Source organism: Somniosus microcephalus, chromosome 6 (genome assembly GCF_052327205.1).
Source record: "Somniosus microcephalus isolate GS21.2 chromosome 6, FLI_Smic_1.0, whole genome shotgun sequence".
In the NCBI taxonomy this organism is placed as follows: domain Eukaryota; kingdom Metazoa; phylum Chordata; class Chondrichthyes; order Squaliformes; family Somniosidae; genus Somniosus; species Somniosus microcephalus.
The window spans coordinates 205,893,410-205,913,273 of record NC_140992.1 but is presented as its reverse complement, the minus strand read 5'-3'; the positions used below and the strand labels follow the sequence as shown (position 1 = coordinate 205,913,273).

At 43.4% G+C, this 19,864-nt stretch overlaps 1 protein-coding gene across 4 annotated transcripts in view; it reads left to right on the top strand.

The window, feature by feature from the left end:
• LOC147116394 (BTB/POZ domain-containing protein KCTD19-like) overlaps positions 1-19,864 on the top strand; it is a 188,987-nt gene that overhangs the window by 10,581 nt on the left and 158,542 nt on the right. For all 4 annotated transcript variants that reach the window (XM_085991280.1, XM_085991278.1, XM_085991279.1 and 1 more), the window contains exons 3-4: positions 533-680; positions 2,696-2,887. In XM_085991280.1, the coding sequence (XP_085847406.1) occupies positions 533-680; positions 2,696-2,887 (340 nt within the window). The remainder of the gene's footprint in view (positions 1-532; positions 681-2,695; positions 2,888-19,864) is intronic.

The following is a 19,864-nucleotide window of genomic DNA, read 5'->3' as shown; positions in this document are numbered from 1 at the left end:
AGGATAATTTTCCAAGTATGTGTTGGTGGCAGGGGATCTTTCACGCTGGAATATGCTGCAGGGGGGTATGATTCCCTGCCACCAGCGTGTACTCAAAATTACTCCGAATGTCTCATATCCTCACTATTCGCAACACTTTACAGGTAAAGAAAACCACAAACACTAGGCTGTACAATGGTATTGAAGCAAAGCAACAATAGGACATGGCATTGCGCCTGTGATTTCCCACCTAGCAAGTTTCCAATCTTGTCTGGATTTTTGGGGATGTGGCGGAGAGGGAGCTAACTGAATTGCTTTGAGCTACTTGCATAGTTTTTAGCTTGTGATTACCGAGCAGCAGTGACATGGGAGCAGATCATTTGCTTGACTTCTCAGCTTTGGAAAGGTGTGGATGCAAAAGGTGAGGGAAGGAACATTTAACTATTAAATTACAAGAGATTATTGGTAAAACTATTTTATGAGAATATACAAAAATGTGTATTGTGACCAACAACTTTTATAAGATGTATTGATATACACTTTATTTTAATAGGCTTTGGATAGTATGAAAGAAAGTAAGCATCATTTGCGTATACGACCTGAAGAGGTACCAGTCACTAAAAGAGCAAGCAGGAATTATTGGAGAACAAGATGTAACAGTAAACCTTCAGAGTTCCAAATTAAAAGTCCAGCATTCACAGGTAGTTAAAGCTTCCATAAAGATACTTATTTCTAGAGATTTTTATTGTCAATGGTAGCACGGCAGTTTAAACAATAAAGTAGTTAGTTTATGTCTGGTGATTGTAAAGAAAGATCTTACATTTATATATCTTATGTTGATTAGCTTGTCTTAAAGTGCTTCACATAAAATGTATTACTTTTGAAGTGCACTGTTGTTATGTAGGTGGACAAGGTTTGAAATTAATAATCTGTTTTTGGTAGTGTTGATTGAGAGAAAAATATTGGCCATGAAAACTCCTGCTCTTCTCATTGGATCTTTCATGTCTACCTAAAGATAGAGATGGGTCCTCAGTTTAATGTCTCATCTGAAGGACAGCACCTCTGACAGTGAAATACTATCTCATACACTCCATGACTTGGTCAAATCCTAGAATGAAAATTGAACCCGAGGCGAGAGTGCTGCCAAGGTGACATTTATTTTGCCAAAGAAACCTATAATACTCTATTATGGCATGTGAGCAGAACTTTCATCTTTCCGACATTTTATTGGTATACCTGCATTCCTGAACAATCACAAGCACACATTCCCATGATTCTGAACCTTGTGGGTAACAGACGATGGTATGCACAATATTTATTATTTGGAAATGTGGGCATCATCTGAATAATGCAGGTGAGTTGGAAGATCTGTGAGAGCTATAGAATGTATATACCTTAATACTGCTTTGTGTCTGTTTTCCCCCTCATTTTATTATTGAAGTACTGTACACAGTTCTGGTCTCCGCATGACAAAAAGGATATAGAGGCACTGGAGAAGGTGCAAAAAGATTTACAAGGATGATATCAAAACTGAGAGGTTAAATATATCAGGAAAGATTGAACAGGGTGGAGCTCTTTTCTCTAGAAAAGGGGTGACCTAATAGAGGTCGTTAAGATTATGAAAGGGTTTGTTAGGGTAGACATGATGGAGAAAGGAATAGAAGGTTGTACTAATAGGGTTAGATCAGGTAGGGTGGGAGGAGGCTTGTGTGGAGCATAAACTTTAAAATTATGAATAGACCAGTTGGGCCAAATGGCCTGTTTCTGTGCTGTGGCATTTATATAATTCGATGTAGTTATTCTCTAGAACATTGACGGGGGGAAGAAATCAGGACATAGTTTTGACAGAAACTGAGAATTCTGTCTTAATTTTTTTTTGATATCTAGAATTCAAATGCAAGCTGTACTCCCTCACTAGGGTTCAAACTGGAGGACCATAGTGATCTATCTATGGGAAAATGGCAAATGTCTGTATTCAGAAACCAATTAAGGCTACTTTGATGACTAGAATTGCTTATTTGAAATAGGAATATAATATATATATACAGTATGTGTATTGATAGCTAATGCACACAACTATATTCTCTCTGATTATAGTTTACTAATAAAAAAAGTCATTATAAAATGTGAAACCCAGTCTAGAGGGAAATAAAGAAAAGGCAGCAGTTTCTAGCAATTAACACCTCAGCTTCCAATGTAATATTGTTAGCATCTCTCTTTTTTCACTTCAATTCAGACATAGTTGCTGTAACATGAAAAGAAGTTTCATGACATAAGACCACATAAGTACAAGATCACAATTGCAGCCATGTTGACCTCTCCCTTACCATGTCAAATAAAACCAATTCTAGTGGCCACTCTTCAGTTCTGACTAAACTTTAAAATATTGTAATAAGTCACATTAGTATCCCATCAACTTTGTGTTTTGCTGGCAGAGCCTTCATTGAGCCATTCAGTCTGCTTAGAATTATCTTGCTGGTTTTACAAGGAGTAAGCAAATCAGTAGCTGAGATCAACAAACTCAGCACAACAAGGGGTCCAACCTGGGACTTTGCTGGCCTCTGTGGCTTAGTACCACAATCCTGTGGTACATTCAACCATTAAAGCCACAGGGAAGCTGTTTGAAGACTTCTAAAGTTTGTAAATATTTTGGAATGTGGTAAGGAAATACTATTTTGTTTCAAGAGAATTAAGACCATTTTTTGCTTTGTTTTAGGATTACCTGATAAAGCTCCATTAGGACTGATAGACACACCACTGTTGGATACTGAAGAAGAGGTGCTCTGGTATTTTCTTCCTTTAGACTTAGTGAAGAAATACCCTACTTTAATCAGTGATGATAATCTGCTGTGGCTATGTGAGGGAGTTGTCCTCATAGAAATTGGATGGAGTAATTTCCGATATATAGGTAGTTTAATTATCACCTATGATATACTGATACTGCATTGTAAACAAAAATAGACAACTTGTAAATATTATCTCTTTCACTTAATATTAGCTGTTACTAAAATTCTGAGTTAATTGAGTATTAACATTTCCTCCTTTAGAAAAGGAGCAGTTGTTTAAGAAAAGATATTAGTGGTGTCCTTCTTGTTAAAGACATTTGTTGATGTATCCTTGTGGGATTCGTTTTACTCAAGCTCACTCTTTATTCACCTATTCCAAAATATAAACCATAATCTTATGTACATGTTTTTATGTTTTGCCTCCTCATAGCCTAATATTACACTTATTCTCACTACAACCATCTGCCATTCCTTAGGCCATCGCTTAATTGGTCATCATAGTTTGTCATGAGCAAATTTCTGACTCACTATTTGCATCAGCTAGAAGTATATTACAGGATATAGAGAACAGATAGATTGTCTGAAGATGTTGCTGTATACAAAATTTGTTTGATTTAAGGTTTGTGCAGCTGTATGCAAAATGGAGACTGCAAAAACAGGCCTATGTGCGATTCCAGCACAGCAACAACAACTTGCATTTATATAGCGCCTTTAGCGTAGTAAAACGCCCCAAGGCACTGCACAGGAGTATTTTAAGACAAAAAATTTGACACCGATCCACATAAGGATAAATTGGGCAGATGACCAAAAGCTTGGTCAAAGAGGTAGGTTTTAAGGAGAGACCTGCTGGTAACCTGTTTCAGTACTTTAATAAACTGCTTTTGTTTTATTCAATCATGTCTAGTTCTGAACTTGATGGGCAGGTTATACTTGAGATATTAAGGCTGTGGGTCTATAGGGCCCTCATTATACCTACCCAATTACAGTTGGGCAAACTATCCATTTTTAGACCCAAAGCTAATTAAGAGATTCAGTGTTATCAGATATGGATTATTCAACTTTTAAACACTTCATAAAGGGTGAGATCATTCTCCTCATGACAGACAACATTATAACTGTCATTTATTTGAATTCTAACTTTTGTAACAGCACAGAAAATGCTGTGCACATATAAATTCCGCACCATGCTGAAAGCTACATTGGAAGTGATATAAAACATGTTTTATTTATTTAAATTTTAGAAACTCATTAATTGTTGAGGCATTTAAAAGGAGCTGACAAAAACAAAATAAGTCCAGAGTTAAGCTGTTAAGAGTTTAGCCTTCAAAGTTGTGGCCCCTACAGTAAAGTTTCTTGGTAGTGTTCATCCAGCTCTTGGTATAGGGAGGAATGATCTTTTCTTATTATTACATATTGTAATTGTGTTAACTATGATTTACTTGAACAAATAAGGAATCACAGAATTCTTAGTCCTCTGCAAGCTACCAATACAAATTCTACATTGGACCTTTAAGAGGAATACAACGCAATAGTTTAGCAAATTCCAGCAGGTGGAAATCAGTCTTTACAATTGCACTGTCAGCACATATTTGCTGCTCCAGATCTTCCAAAAATGTTAACATCTAGAAATCTGTTTGCTTCTTGAATTGTCAAATTCTGCACCAGAACTTCCCAGCAGGGCTGTGAGTATGTAAATACCCTATATCAACACTGATATTAGCAACTATTCTATGTGCTTTTCTCCTCCACTTCTGATTTATCAAATTCTAAGAAAGATAAAGAAGGAAGAAGTGAAATGTGACCTTATCTTGACTTGGATTATTCCCTACTGACAGATTTTTTTTTTGTTTCAGGCCACCTGCTCTTACCTCTGTCTAATGGGTTGGCCATTCAGAGAGATGTGCTCAGATTAACAACAATAAATTGCATTTTATTGCACCTTTAATGTAGAACGACATACCAAGCGATTTTTTACAAAGGCATCAGGAAAAAAGCAGATGCTAAGCCAAAGAAAGCTATTAGGAGGGGTTACCAAAAGCTTGATCGAGGAGGTGGTTTTTAAGAAAGGTCTTGGAGAAAAGGGGTGAAAAAGCAGAGGGGTTTAGTGAGATAAATCTAGGGAGTGACTAAAGGTATGACCACCAATGCTGGAGCAAAGGGGTGGGGGGGGTGGTGCGGTTGGTTGCTGAAGAGGCCAGGATCAGAAGGATAAAGTGTTCAGGAGGGGGGCTGTAGGTCTGCAAGAAGTTACAGAGATAGGGAGGGACAGACCATGGAGGGATTTCAACTCAAGCATGAGAATTTTACATTTTGAGGCATTGGGGATGCCCGATGTAGGTCAGCGAGCAAGAGGGTGCTGGGCGAGCACGACTTGGTATGGCATAGGATATGGGCAGCATAGTTTAGGATGAGCTGACATTTATGGAGGATGGAGCATGGGAGTAATTGAGTCTGCAGGTGCAGGTGAGGATTTCCGCAGCAGATGGGCAGAGGAGGTTGAAGTAGATAGTCTTTGTGAAAGAGAGGATGTAGGGTTGGAAGCGTGGTTCAGGGTCAGACAAGATCCTGAGGTTTTGAGCAGCCTAGTTCAGCCTGAGACAGTGCCCAGGGAGGGCAAATTAAGGAGAATTGATCAAGGAGAATGTTACAGTGCTGGAGAGAGAGGATGTCCTGGAGGGATCAAGGACAGAATCTATTTGGTTAGAGTTAAGAAACAACAGAGGTGCCATTACACTACTAGGTGTATTCTTTTGGTCACCAACTAGTGGGAAGGATATAGAGGAGCAAATTTACAGGGAAATCACAGAGAGGTGCAAGAACTATAGAGTAGTGCTAATGGGGGACTTCAACTATCCTAATATAGACTGGGATAGTAATAGTGTAAAGGGCAGAGAGGGGGAAGAATTTCTGAAGTGTGTTCAGGAGAACTGTCTTGATCCGTACATATCTGGCCCAACGAGGAAGGAGGCATTGCTGGATCTGGTTCTGGGGAATGAGATGGGTCAACTGAAGCAAGTGTCAGTAGGTGAACATTTAGGGAACAGTGATCATAGTATCACGAGGTCTAGATTAGCTATGGAAAAGGACAGGGAGCAATCTAGAGTAAAAATACTTAATTGGAGGAAAGCCAATTTCAGTGGGTTGACAGTGGATCTGGCCTAGGTAAATTGGAATCAAAGATTGGCAGGCAAAACTGTAATCGAACAATGGGCTGCCTTTAAAGAGGAGATGGTTTGGGTACAGTCGAGGTACTTTCCCACGAGGGCACCCAAAGTCAGAGCACCCTGGATGATGAAAGAGATAGAGAGTAAGATGATGTAGAAAAAGGGGGTGTATGACAGATGTCAGGTCGACAATACAAGTGAGAACCAGGCTGAATATAGAAAATTCAGAGGGGAAGTGAAGAAGGAAATAAGAGGGGCAGAGAACGAGCATAAGAATAGATTGGTAGCTAACATAAAAGGGAATTCAAAAGTCATCTTAAGGCATATAAATAGTAAATGGGTAGTAAGAGGAGGGGTGGGCCCACTTAGGGACCAAAAAGAAGACCTACACATGGAGGCAGAGGGCATGGCCAAGGTACTAAATGAGTACTTTGTATCTGTCTTTACCAAGGAAGAAGATGCTGCCAAAGTCATAGTGAAAGAGGAGGTAGTGGAGTTACTGGATGGGATAAAAATTGATGAAGAGGTATTAGAAAGGCAGGCTGTACTTAAAGTAGATATGTCACCAGGACATAATGAGATGCATCCTAGGATGCTGAGGGAAGTAAAGATGGAAATTGCAGAGGTTTTGGCTATAATCTTCCAATCCTCCTTAGATATGGGGGTGGTGCCATAGGACTGGAGAATTGCAAATGTTATACCCTTGTTCAAAAAAAGGGTGTAAGGATAAACCCAGCAACTACAGGCCAGTCAATTTAACCTCGGTAGTGGGGAAGCTTTTAGAAACGATAATCAGGGACATTAACAGTCACTTGGACAAGTGTGGATTAATTAAGGAAAGTCAGTTAAAGGCAAATCATGTTTAACTAACATGATTGAGTTTTTTGATGAGGTAACAGAGAAGGTTGATGAGTGCAATGCAGTTGATGTGGTGTACATGGACTTCCAAAAGGCGTTTGATAAAGTGCCACATAATAGGCTTGCCATCAAAGTTGAAGCCCATGGAATAAAAGGGACAGTGGCAGCATGGATACGAAATTGGCTAAGTGACAGGAAACAGAGAGTAGTGGTGAACGGTAGTTTTTCAGACTGGAGGAAGGTATACAGTGGTGTTCCCCAGGGGTTGGTACTAGGACCACTGCTCCTCTTGATATATATTAATGAATTGGACTTGGGTGTACAGGGCACAATTTCAAAATTTGCAGATGACATAAAACCTGGAAGTATAGTGAACAATGAGGAGGATAGTGATAGACTTCAAGAGGACGTGGAATAGGCGGACATGTGGCAGATGAAATTTAACACAGAAAAGTGTGAAATGATACATTTTGGTAAGAAGAACGAGGAGTGGCAATATAAACTAAAGGGTACAATTCTAAAGGGGGTGCATGAACAGAGAGACCTGGGGGTATATGTGCACAAATCATTGAAGGTGGCAGGGCAGGTTGAGAAAGCCGTTTAAAAAAGCATACAGGATCCTGGGCTTCATAAATAGAGGCATAGAGTACAAAAGCAAGGAAGTTATGATGAACCTTTATAACACACTGGTTTGGCATCAACTGAAATATTGTGTCCAATTCTGGGCACCGCACTTTAGGAAGGATGTGAAGGCCTTCGAGAAGGTGCAGAAAAGTATGGTTCTAGGGATGAGGGACTTCAGTTACTTTGATAGACTGGAGAAGCTGGAGTTGTTCTCCTTAGAGCAGAGAAGGTTGAGAGGAGATTTGATAGAGGTGTTCAAAATCATGAGGGGTCTAGACAGAGTAGATAGAGAGAAACTGTTCCCATTGGCGGACGGGTCGAGAACCAGACAACACAGATTTAAGGATATTAGCAGAAGAACCAAAGGCGACATGAGGAAAATCTTTTTACGCAGCGAGTGGTTAGGATCTGGAATGCACTGCCTGTAAGAGTGGTGGAGGCAGATTCAACCGTGGCTTTCAAAAGGGAATTGGATAAGTACCTGAAGGAAAAAAATGTGCAAGTCTATAGGGAAAGGGTGGGGGAGTGGATCTAGCTGAAGTGCTCTTGCAGAGAGCCGGCACGGACTCGATGGGCCTAAAGGCCTCCTCCTGTGCTGTAACTATTCTATGATTCTATGAACCTAGTTGGTAGGTAAAATTTTGGAGTCCATTATTAAGGAGACAGTAACAGGACATTTGGATAATCATAATTTAATAAGACAAAGTCAGCATGGTTTTATGAAGGGGAAGTCATGTTTGACAAATTTGCTGGAGTTCTTTGAGGAAGTAACATATAGGGTGGATAAAGGGGAACCAGTGGACGTAGTGTATTTAGACTTCCAAAAGGCATTTGACAAGGTGCCACACAAAAGATTATTGCTTAAGATAAAAAATCACGGGATTGGGGGTAATATTCTGGCATGGATAGAGGATTGGCTATCTAACAGAAGGCAGAGAGTTGGGATAAATGGTTCATATTCAGACTGGCAATCAGTAACCAGTGGTGTTCCGCAGGGGTCAGTGCTGGGTCCCCAACTCTTTACAATCTATATTAACGATTTGGAGGAGGGGACCGAGTGTAACACATCAAAGTTTGCAGATGATACTAAGATGGGAGGGAAAGTAGTGAGGAGGACATAAAAAACCTGCAAGGGGACATCGACAGGCTAAGTAAGTGGGCAGAGATTTGGCAGATGGAATACAATACTGGAAAGTGTGAGGTTATGCACTTTGGCAGGAAAAATCGTAGAGCAAGTTATTATCTTAATGGCAAGAAACTTGAAAGTACTGAAGTACAAAGGGAACTGGGGGTCCTGGTGCACGAAACTCAAAAGGTTAGTATGCAGGTGCAGCAAGTGATTAAGAAGGCCAATGGAATGTTGGCTTTCATTGCTAGGGGGATAGAATATAAAAATAGGGAGGTATTGCTTCAGTTGTACAAGGTATTGGTGAGACCGCACCTGGAATACTGCATACAGTTTTGGTGTCCATACTTAAGAAAGGACATACTTGCTCTCGAGTCAGTACAAAGAAGGTTCACTCGATTAATCCCGGGGATGAGGGGATGGATATATGAGGAGAGGTTGAGTAGATTGGGACTCTACTCATTGGAGTTCAGAAGAATGAGAGGCGATCTTATTGAAACATATAAGATTATGAAGGGGTTGGATCGGGTGGATGCAGGGAGGATGTTCCAGATGATGGGTGAAACTAGAACTAGGGGGCATAGTCTTAGAATAAGGGGCTGCTCTTTCAAAACTGAGATGAGGAGGAACTACTTCACTCAGAGGGTGGTAGGTCCATGGAATATGCTGCCCCAAAAAGCTGTCGAAGCTACATCATTACATAAATTTAAAACAGAAATAGACAGTTTCCTAGTAGAAAAGGGAATTAAGGGTTACGGGGAGCGGGCAGGAATTTGGACATGAGTCTAGGTTCGGATAGGTCATGGCCCTGTGGGTAGCGGAGCAGGCCCAGGGGCCGTGTAGCCTGATCCTGCTCCTGTTTTTCGTGTGTCTAATGCTGTTAGATTCAGGAGATAGTCCTGTCATAGTGGATTGGCGGTTAGGATCAGATCAGCCATGATCTTATTGAATGGCGGAGCAGGCTCGAGGGGCCAATTGGCCTACTCCTGCTCCTATTTCTTATGTTCTTATGTTCTTATGTTCTGAGGGTATAAAGTTTGTGCTAGGGGCTGAAAACAATGACTTCAGTTTTCATAACGTTGAGTTGGGGGAAGATGCAGATCAGCCAAGACTCTATGTTGGACAAGCAGCTTGACAGCACAGAGGCAGTGGAGGGCTTGAGAGAGGTGGTACAGAGGTAGAGCTAGGTGTCATTTGCATAGATGTGGAAGCTGACCTTATGTCTGTGGAAGGTGCAGCATAGAGATGAAAAAAAAGAGGGTCTCCGGATGGATCCTTGGGGGACTCCTGGGGTGATGATATGGGGGTGGGAAGTAAAGCCATTGGTCGAGATGCTCTGACTACAATTGGATAGATGAGTGCAACCAAGTGAGGGCTGTGCCATGGAGCTGGACTGCAGGAAAAAGGCATTAGAGGAAGATGGTGTGGTCAGCCATGTCGAAGGCTGCAGAGAGGATAACAAAGGATAATACACAACGGTTAGTCACAAAATGTTGTTTGTGACTTTGGTCAGGACCATTTTGATGCAGTGGAAGTGGAGGAATCATGTTTGAAGGGATTCAAACGGAGTTGTGGGAATAATGTGTACGGATCTAGAAGGTTGCAATACGTTCAAGGTCCTTGGAAAGCAAAAGAAAGTTGGAGTTGGGGCAGTAGTTAGTGAAGACAAGGGTTGAGAGTGGGCATTTTGAGGAAGGGAGTGATGATGGTGGTTTTGAATACAAGGGACAGTGCTCGAGAGGGAAACATTTACAATATTAGCTATCATTTGGGGGGTCAGGTTGGATAGTCAGGAGTTCAGTGGGATTGGGGTTGTGGAAGCAGCAGGTGGGTCTCATGGCTGAGATAAACTTGCAGAGAGCAGAGGGAATGAAAGAGAGAGAGGGCTTCAGGGCTACAGTGGGAGGTGGACAGTGAAAGGTTTGGCTTAGTGGAAGTGGGGAAGCAGCAAAGCCAGCTGAACGATGGTCTCTATCTTGGTGACGAGGGTGGAGTGGCCAAGGGAGACGGTTTTAAGGAAAGAGTTGGTAGTAGAGAAAAGGAGCGTGAGCTTATCCTTGCTCTCCTGGATGAATCTAGAGTAGTGGATGGTTTTAGCAGATGAAACCAGGCCCAATGGAGCTTTATGTGGTCAAGCTAGATCTAGCGCCAAGCAATGTTCCCTCTACGGTGCGCGGACGTGCACCAATTGTGAGGTCCCGCTCAGGCCGCTCACCAATGTTGCCGCTGGAAGAGATACCGTGCATGCGCGGTCGTGCAGCAAATTTAAAGGGCCCATGCAGTGCAAAAAAATTAGAGGGAACATTGGCGCCAAGTATGCTCAAATTTTTACCAATTAAACTTAAGGGAGCAAAGTTGCTGGAGATGAGGGCTTGAAGCTGGAAATGAAGGAGTGGCTGAGTAAATCAGCAGTTACGGAGGTATCGCGAGGAATGGAGAGTCAAAGGTTAGGTAGTTTGGGAGCTTGAAAGTGCAGTTGTAAGCAACTTGGGAGAGCTTTTTTTTCCAGGGGCAGATCAGTTAGTTTCTACACAACACTATGGCCTTCTTATATTTTACCTTTTCAACAAAAACAAAGTGGGGAATTTTTTTTTAAATGGCTGCCGTTGCATGGGGGCATTGGGGGTCAGAATACTTAATTGCTGTATGGGACAGGCTCAATAGATCAACTGTTTTTTTTCTTGTCCATCATTTTCATATGTTTGCACGTTCCTGATTGCACTCCTTGCGTGATCCATCATAAGTGATGTGATGATGCACATTCATTGCTGACATCACTTCTTTTGCTCCTGCCTTGCATTAATGCTCACCAACTATATTACTCCCAGTATTGTTAAAAATCTATGATCAAAGTCTTATTGTTCTTCTATTTTTTTTCTTTTTAAATTTTTCATCTGATTTACTCTCCTTACCCTTTCTCTCCTAAAAGGGATGACTTATCCTGGGATAGTTCTAAAGGTGGTGACCCCCCCTGACACCTTCCTTAAGTGGCTGTTCTTCATGCGTGTGAATCTAAACTGTGTGTCAATCTGGCTATTTTATCATGGGGATCATCAGAGCCAGGCATAGCTATTTTTATTTGGCATTCACAAATATGCACTTATAGCAGAGATCACTAAATACAGCAACATAAACCTCAAACCGTCTTTGCTCTTCTCTAGTATAGAGATGATGAGACTAATCTTAGCCCGGCATACTTCACTTCAGACCAAGGATTCAGCTTAGGATCTTCCTGGTTTACATAGTTCAGTTTTACACTTATTGGATTTAGTAACTGTCATTGAGGGAAGGGAAAAGCTATCTCATTTCTGTTTATCCTCTCTTTTTAATGTCAGATAACCATATGGTGTAATTACAAATGGAAATCACTCCATAATAGGATAGCAACAAAGGAAATAGCTAATTCTTTGATTTCTGAATTTTCTCTCAATTTTTCTATGCCCATTTTCTCTCTTCCCCCACCCCCTTCCTTTCTTGAAGATGTTGGCTTTCTTATTAGATTTTGGTTACAGCATCAGCAGTTGCACTCTCTTAGTTATTGGCCATCATTCATGTCTGAGTCTTGACTGTGAGTGTTGGCAGCCTATCTGACGGGAGGGCATCACAGCTGAGCCCAATTCTGCCCTCTGATGTCAACATATGTGCACTTCCAGCGGGGGCCACTGTGTAAATTATCATTAAGGGTATCCTGGCCAATTTTTTCTTTCACTGTGGACAACTAGAGAATCATACAGCATAGAAGGAGGCAATTTGACCCATCATGCCTGTGCCAGCTCTTTTAAAGAGCTTTCCAATTAGTTCCACTCCCCTGCTTTTTCTCCATAGCCCTGCATTTTTCCTTTTCATTCATATTACATTCTACCATGCCCCACTATCCTCCGTGAAATCTTATTACTCCAGGATTATCCTGGAGGAGAAGGACAATCCATGGCTCCTTTTCTCCAAGGTGAACCACTTCCTCGAAGCCTTTTTCTCTGCCCTCTCCATCCTCATTTCTAAAATCCATTGCAAAGAGCTCACCTCTGCCATCACCTCCTTCTCCTCTGTTGCTCTGCTCGTGACCACTCTTCCAGCCCCCCACTCACCTGACCCTAAATACACGTTCCAGTTCCTCTCTTATCTCCACCATTGATCCTCTGCAACCTCATGTCTTCTATATGTCCCATCTTTTGCTCCCTTGATCCTTTCCTTACCCAAATCCTGATCACTGATTACCTTTCCTGACCCTATTGTATGCCAACATTGCAAATAGCTGGCTATATAGGCAACATCCTTTCCCTTGGCCCATTCAACTTCTCCAAATACTACCTATCCCTAACCTCCCTTCTATAAGATACTTGAATGTGTCATCACCAATTCCATGCACCTCTCCCAAATTTCCTGTTTGAATCCCTTCAGTCTGGCTTCCACCTTACCAACATCACTGAGACCTCCCAGTCAAAGTTACAAACGACATCTTCTATGACTGCTACGTCAGTTATCCCTCCTTTTTCTCCTCAACCTCTTTGGGGCATTCAGCATGATGGACCAGGCCATCCTCCTCCATTGCCTCCCAATTGTTGTCTAACTTTGTGGGACTAATTTCGTGTGGTTCCACTCTTGTCTCAATGCAGTCAGTACATCTCTAGCAACTGTTCCTCTTCCTCCTCCCATGTAGACGCATCCAGAGATCTCCAAAAATCTATCCTTCTTTCCCTTTTCTTCCTCATTCACACACTGTCCCTCGAAGATAAATTCTGCAGGTCAACATTAATCTGTATGCTAACTGTAACGTCCGTGTGTAATTGAGACACGGACTGCAGAAGTTGGTTATAACAGGTGTTTACTGAATGGAGACAAAACTGGAACTACTATACAAAGTTACTACACAGGCTTATATACAGGGGTGGTCACTACTGGTACTGCAGTATACAGGGGCTGCAGAATATAGTTCCTTCTTCAAGGTACATACACTACAATTCCTCCCCTTTTAGCTAAACAGTACATAACATTCGATTAATAATTAAATAACATATTTACAATTACAGTTGCTATATACATTAGCTGAAGTTAATCAATTATAAATTCAGTCTTTGAGGAGGCTTCCTGATTCTGTCCGGATAACGCCTCTGGGGTATCAGGTTCTTCTGGCAAAGTTGATTCGGGATCAATGTCGTTGTTTGGTTCGTCTGCTTCCAATATCACCGATTCTGAGGTAGATGCAATTGGTACTTCGGTTTCATCACCAGGTGTATAGGATCGTGGTGTAGATTTGACATTTTCCAGTGACTCTAGAATCTGGTCAGCATGGCATCTTACAATGCTCTCTCCAACATCCACGGTATACATTAGAGGTCCTTGCCATGTGCAGATCGTTCCTGGTTGCCATTTCTCTGTGCGGTAGTCCCGGGCCAAAACTGGTTGACCTATCTTGAAACTCCTGGTTGGCCTTTCATTCATATTCTGAAACTGCCTGTTCTCCACATCTCTTCTGATGTTTGGTTTAACCAAATCCAAGCGGCATCTTAGTCTTCGATTGAAGAACATCATGGCTGGAGTTTGGTTGGTAACCGCATGTGTCGCATTCCGGTAGGCAAACAAGAAGTTATCCACCTTGTGTTGTAGGGGTATGTCTTCAGTACACATTGCCTTGATAGCCTTCTTGAATGTTTGAACGAACCTCTCAGCCAATCCATTGGTGGCTGGATGATATGGGGCGGATGTGTAATGCTTAACACCATTGTTCTTTAAGAACCTCCGGAACTCTTCAGACACAAACTGTGGTCCATTGTCGGAGCAAATCTGTTCAGGCAGCCCATTTCTGGCGAATATGGTTCGTAAGACTGTGATAGTTTTTTCTGTGGTGGTTGAGGACATTTTTATTACATCTGGCCACTTTGAATGTGCATCCACCGCAATTAAAAACATCGAGTCCATAAATGGACCAGCAAAATCAATGTGTACCCTTTGCCATGGAGATGAGGGCCACTCCCATGGATGTAGAGGGGCTTGTGGTGAGGCGTTTTGGACCTTCTGGCATCCTGTACAGCTCTTGGTTATCTCTTTGATTTCTCTATCGATTCCCGGCCACCACACAAACTGGCTAAGTTCTTCATTTTTACCCCTCCCAGATGACCATGAAGCTCATTGAGCACTCTATCCTTCAATTTGGGTGGAATTACTACTCTGGATCCACACATCAAGGTTCCTCGGCACACTGACAGCTGTTCTCTTCTCGGCGAGAATGCTGGCAACAGTGGTTCGCCATATGCTGGCCATCCCTTCACCGTTAAATCATAGACCCTGGAGAGTGTCGGGTCATTTCGTGTTTCCTTTTCTATGTTTGCATTCGACACAGGTAGACATTCGACTATGGTCGAGTGGAATATCTCCATAGGATCCACTGCAGGTGCTTCTTCCACCGTCGGCAACGGTAGGCGCGACAATCCATCAGCATTCCCATGCTGTTTAGTTCCTTTGTACTCGATGTCATATTGGTGTGCCCCTAGGAAAAGGGATGACCTCTGTAGCCGTTGTGCTGTCATTATCGGGACGCCCTTCTTAGGGTTGAAAATGGAGACAAGAGGTTGATGATCAGCTAGTTGAGTAAATTTCTGTCCGTGCAGGTAGTGATTGAACTTCTTCACCCCCCACACCAGGCTGAGGGCCTCTCTGTCAATCTGGGCGTAGTTACGCTCGGCTGCAGTTAATGAGCGTGACGCAAAAGCTATCGGCCTCTCTGAACCATCAAGGGATTTATGTGACAGTACCGCTCCAACGCCATAGGGAGAAGCATCACACGCCAGTCTTATCGGTAGTGATGGGTTGTAGTGAGCCAACACTTCTCTTGAAGTGATCAGGCCTTTACACTTCTGAAAGGCCCGCTTACATTCATCGCTCCATTTCCGTGCTACTCCAGTTTGTAGCAGGGCGTTCAGTGGGTGCAGAATTGTGGACAAATTCGGCAAAAACTTATGGTAGTAATTCACCAATCCGAGGAATGACCTCAGTTGTGACACATTTTCAGGCGCTGGAGCCTTAACTACCGCTTCAATTTTGTCAGGGGACTTATGTAACCCCTCTTCATCAATCACGTGGCCACAATACGATATTTGTTTCTTAAAAAACTCGCACTTGGGGCGATTGGCTCGTAGCCCATGTTCTCTTAGTCTAGTGAGCACCTGCTCTAGGTTGGCAAGGTGTTCACTGTCATTTTCACCTGTCACTAGGATGTCGTCCAAGTAACACTGAGTCCCCGGAATCCCTTGCAGGACTTGTTCCATCGCTCTTTGCCATATAGCCGGAGCTGATACAACTCCGAATACCAGTCGATTATACTGGTAAAGACCTTTGTGAGTGTTTATCGTGAGATATTTCCTAGAGGATTCTTCAACCTCCATCTGCAAATATGCTTGTGCTAGGTCAATTTTTGTAAAACGTTTCCCTCCAGATAGTGAGGCGAAAATATCGTCTATCCTCGGAAGAGGATACTGTACTGTGTGAAGGACTGGGTTCACAGTCACCTTGAAGTCCCCACAGATGCGAACCTTCCTTGGCTCCTCAGACTTATTGTTTAACGTTTTCTTCATGACAGGAGCGATGGGTGACTAGAGCGGGCCTTGTGGGAACACAGCATCGGCGGCAGTTCAAACCGGTGGCAGTGAGTCAGGGGCAGCCCGACTGGAGCGGGCCTTGTGGGAACACAGCATCGGCGGCAGTTCAAACCGGCGGCAGTGAGTCAGGAGCAGCCCAACCAGAGCGGGCCTGTGTGGGAACACAGCATCGGCGGCAGTTCAAACCGGCGGCAGTGAGTCAGGAGCAGCCCGACTAGAGCGGGCCTTGTGGGAACACAGCATCGGCGGCAGTTACACCGGCAGCAGTGAGTCAGGAGCAGCCCGACTAGAGCGGGCCTTGTTGGGAACACAGCATCGGCGGCAGTTACACCGGCGGCAGTGAGTCAGGAGCAGCCCAACCAGTTCAACAGCAGGGGAGAGAGGTAAAAAGTAATCAAAGTGTGACGTCACCAGGAAGCAGGTAAGTGATTGGTTGGTGAGTATTTGGTTGGTGAGTATATCACTTTTTTTAAACTTTAACTCTGGTTTATAGTTTCTAAGGTCTCTCTGGCGTAGCAGGGACTGTTGGTAAACCAGTTAACTGTACTGTAATTAGTGGGATTGATTTAATTTAAATTCAATTAATTAAAGGGTAAGTCATGGCAGGAAAGCCGGGCCCCGTGATCTGCTCCTCCTGCGATATGTGGGAACTCAGGGACACTTCCTGTGTCCCTGACAACTACATGTGCAGGAAGTGCGTCCAGCTGCAGCTGCTGACAGACCGCATTGCGGCGCTGGAGCTGCGATTGGACACATACTGGAGCGTTCACGATGCTCAGGACAACGTGAATAGCACATTTATGGAGTTGGACACACCGCAGGTAGAGGTTGGACAGGAAGAAAGGGAACGGGTGACCAACAGGCAGAGTACTAGGCGCAGGCAGGTAGTGCAGGGGTCCCCTGTGGCTATCCCCCTCTCCAACAGATACACCACTTTGAGTACTGTTGGGGGGGATGGCTTATCAGAGGAAGGCAGCAGCAGCCAACTTCCTGGCACCAGGGGTGGCTCTGCTGCACAGAATGGGAGGAAAAAGAGGGGTAGAGCTATAGTAATAGGGGATTCAATTGTAAGGGGAATCGATAGGCATTTCTGCGGCCGCAAACGAGACTCCAGGATGGTGTGTTGCCTCCCTGGTGCAAGGGTCAAGGATGTCTCCGAGCGACTCCAGAACATCTTGGAAGGGAAGGGTGAACAGCCAGTTGTTGTGGTGCATATAGGCACCAACGATATAGGTAAAAAGCGGGATGAGGTCCTAAAAGCGGAGTATAGGGAGTTACGAGATAAATTTAAAAACAGGACCTCAAAGGTAGTAATCTCAGGATTGCTACCAGTGCCACGTGCTAGTCAGAGTAGAAATAGAAGGATACTTCAGATGAATACGTGGCTAGAGGAATGGTGCCAGGGGGAGGGATTCAAGTTCCTGGGACATTGGAACCGGTTCTGGGGGAGGTGGGACCAGTTCAAACCGGACGGTTTGCACCTGGGCAGGGCTGGAACCAATGTCCTAGGGGGAGTGTTTGCTAGTGCTGTGGGGGAGGGTTTAAACTAAAATGGCAGGGGGTTGGGAACCTGAGCAGGGAGACAGAGGAAAGGGAAACAAGGATAAAAGCAAAAGATAGGAAGGAGAAAAACAAAAGTGGCAGTCAGAGAAATCAACGGTTTAAATCAAACATGGCCACAGTAAATAATAATTCTAATAGGTCTAAGAGCGTTAAAAAAACAAGCCTGAAGGCTTTGTGTCTTAATGCGAGGAGCATTTGTAATAAGGTGGTTGAATTGGCTGCGCAAATAGAAGTAAACAAATATGATTTGGTTGGGATTACGGAAACGTGGCTCGAGGAAGGCCAGGACTGGGAACTCAACATCCAGGGGTATTCGATATTCAGGAAAGATAGGCAAAAAGGAAAGGGAGGTGGGGTAACATTATTGGTTAAAGAAGGGATTAACACAATTGTAATGATTGATATTAGCTCTGATGAGGTGGAATCTGTATGGGTAGAATTGAGAAATACTAAGGGGAAAAAAACATTAGTGGGAGTGGTTTATAGACCTCCAAACAGTAAGGCGGAGGTTGGGGATGGCATTAAAAGAGAAATTAAAGAAGCGTGCAATAAGGGCACAGCAGTCATCATGGGTGACTTTAATCTACATATAGATTGGGCCAACCAAATGAGTAACAATACTGTGGAGGAGGAATTCCTGGAGTGTTTACGGGATGGTTTCCTGGACCAATATGTCGAGGAACCAACCAGAGATCAGGCCATCTTAGACTGGGTATTATGTAACGAGAAAGGATTAATTAGCAATCTTGTTGTAAGAGGCCCCTTGGGTGGGAGCGATGGTTACGCCTTTAAGAGTTCCCAGTTCTTGTTGAAATACCTCTTTAGCGTTAGCCAAGATTTTTGACAATCGTCCAGGTGTGACGTCGTCATCCTTTTTACCAGCCACGGTCAGTGCCTGAATGGAGTGCCAGTCTAAACTTATCTTTCTGATCCATTCACGTCTCAATAATGGTGGTCCACCACCTTGCAGTATGTACAGATACAATTTCTGTATTTCCTTGCCGTTGTATTCGACAGGCACCCTTATTTTCCCTCTGGGGTATACTTTCTGCCCCGTATATGTCTTCAAGACAATGGATGTGTCTTTCACGGGTATGTGTGAGAATAGCCGCTCGTAGTCTCGTCGATTCATGACGGTCAGGGCTGATCCTGTATCCAATTCCATTTTGACTTGGGACCCTGCTATCGTGAGGGTTACCCAAATGGTTCGGTGATCCTCTTTTGTGATTACGTTGTGTAGTTTGAGACAGCTTAGTCTCTTGTTCCCGGATTCACTATCGCTCTTCTGGTCTTCGGAACTACCGTCCGTCATCTTTTGTACTTTCCTGTACTTTTCCTTAGTAGTCTTTTTGTTGTCGTTAGTCTTCTTCGCGGACCTGCAAACTCGTGCAATGTATCCCATCTTTCCGCATTGCCTGCATGTTTTGTCTTTGGACCAGCAGTCCTTCTGGTCATGGGTTGTTCTGCCGCAGCGATAACATTTTTCAAATCCCCGTGTCATTTCATGGGTGCCGTATTCCTGTGGCTTTTGCTGTATTTCCGCAGCTCCCCTTGCTGCTGCTTCATATGATACTGCCACGCTGAAAGCCTTATCTAGCGTCAGCTCTTTCTCTGAGAGTAACCTCTTCTGGGTTCCTTCACTCAGGAGTCCACAGACAAATTTGTCCCGTAGGGTATCTGCCAGTCCTGCTACGAACTGGCAGTGCTTTGATAGCTTGTGTAGTTCCGTAAGATAATCAGCATTGCTCTCATCTTTATGCTGATTTCTCTTGTGGAATTTAAATCTTTCTGCTAATCCGGTGTAGGATTTAGGTGTTCCTGTAGGATATCAACAATTTTGTTAAAACTCTTCTCCATCGGTTTGACTGGAGTGATCAGGTTCCGCAATAGGCCGTACGTTCTTGCGCTCATTAAGTGTAGTAGTACCGATGCCTTTTTCTCATCGGCTACTTCATTTGCCTTGCAATATACTTCGACTCTTTCCACATACGTGGTCCAGTCTCCTATTGCATTATTGAAGGCAGTGATATTGCCAGTCTTTGGCATCTTGGAGATCTAAGATGGCGCCTCCCGTGCTTTGCCTTCTTCCCCGATTGAACAAAATGGCGCCTCCCGCGCTTTGCCTTCTTCCCCGCTGGATTAACATAGAAACATAGAAGATAGGAGCAGGAA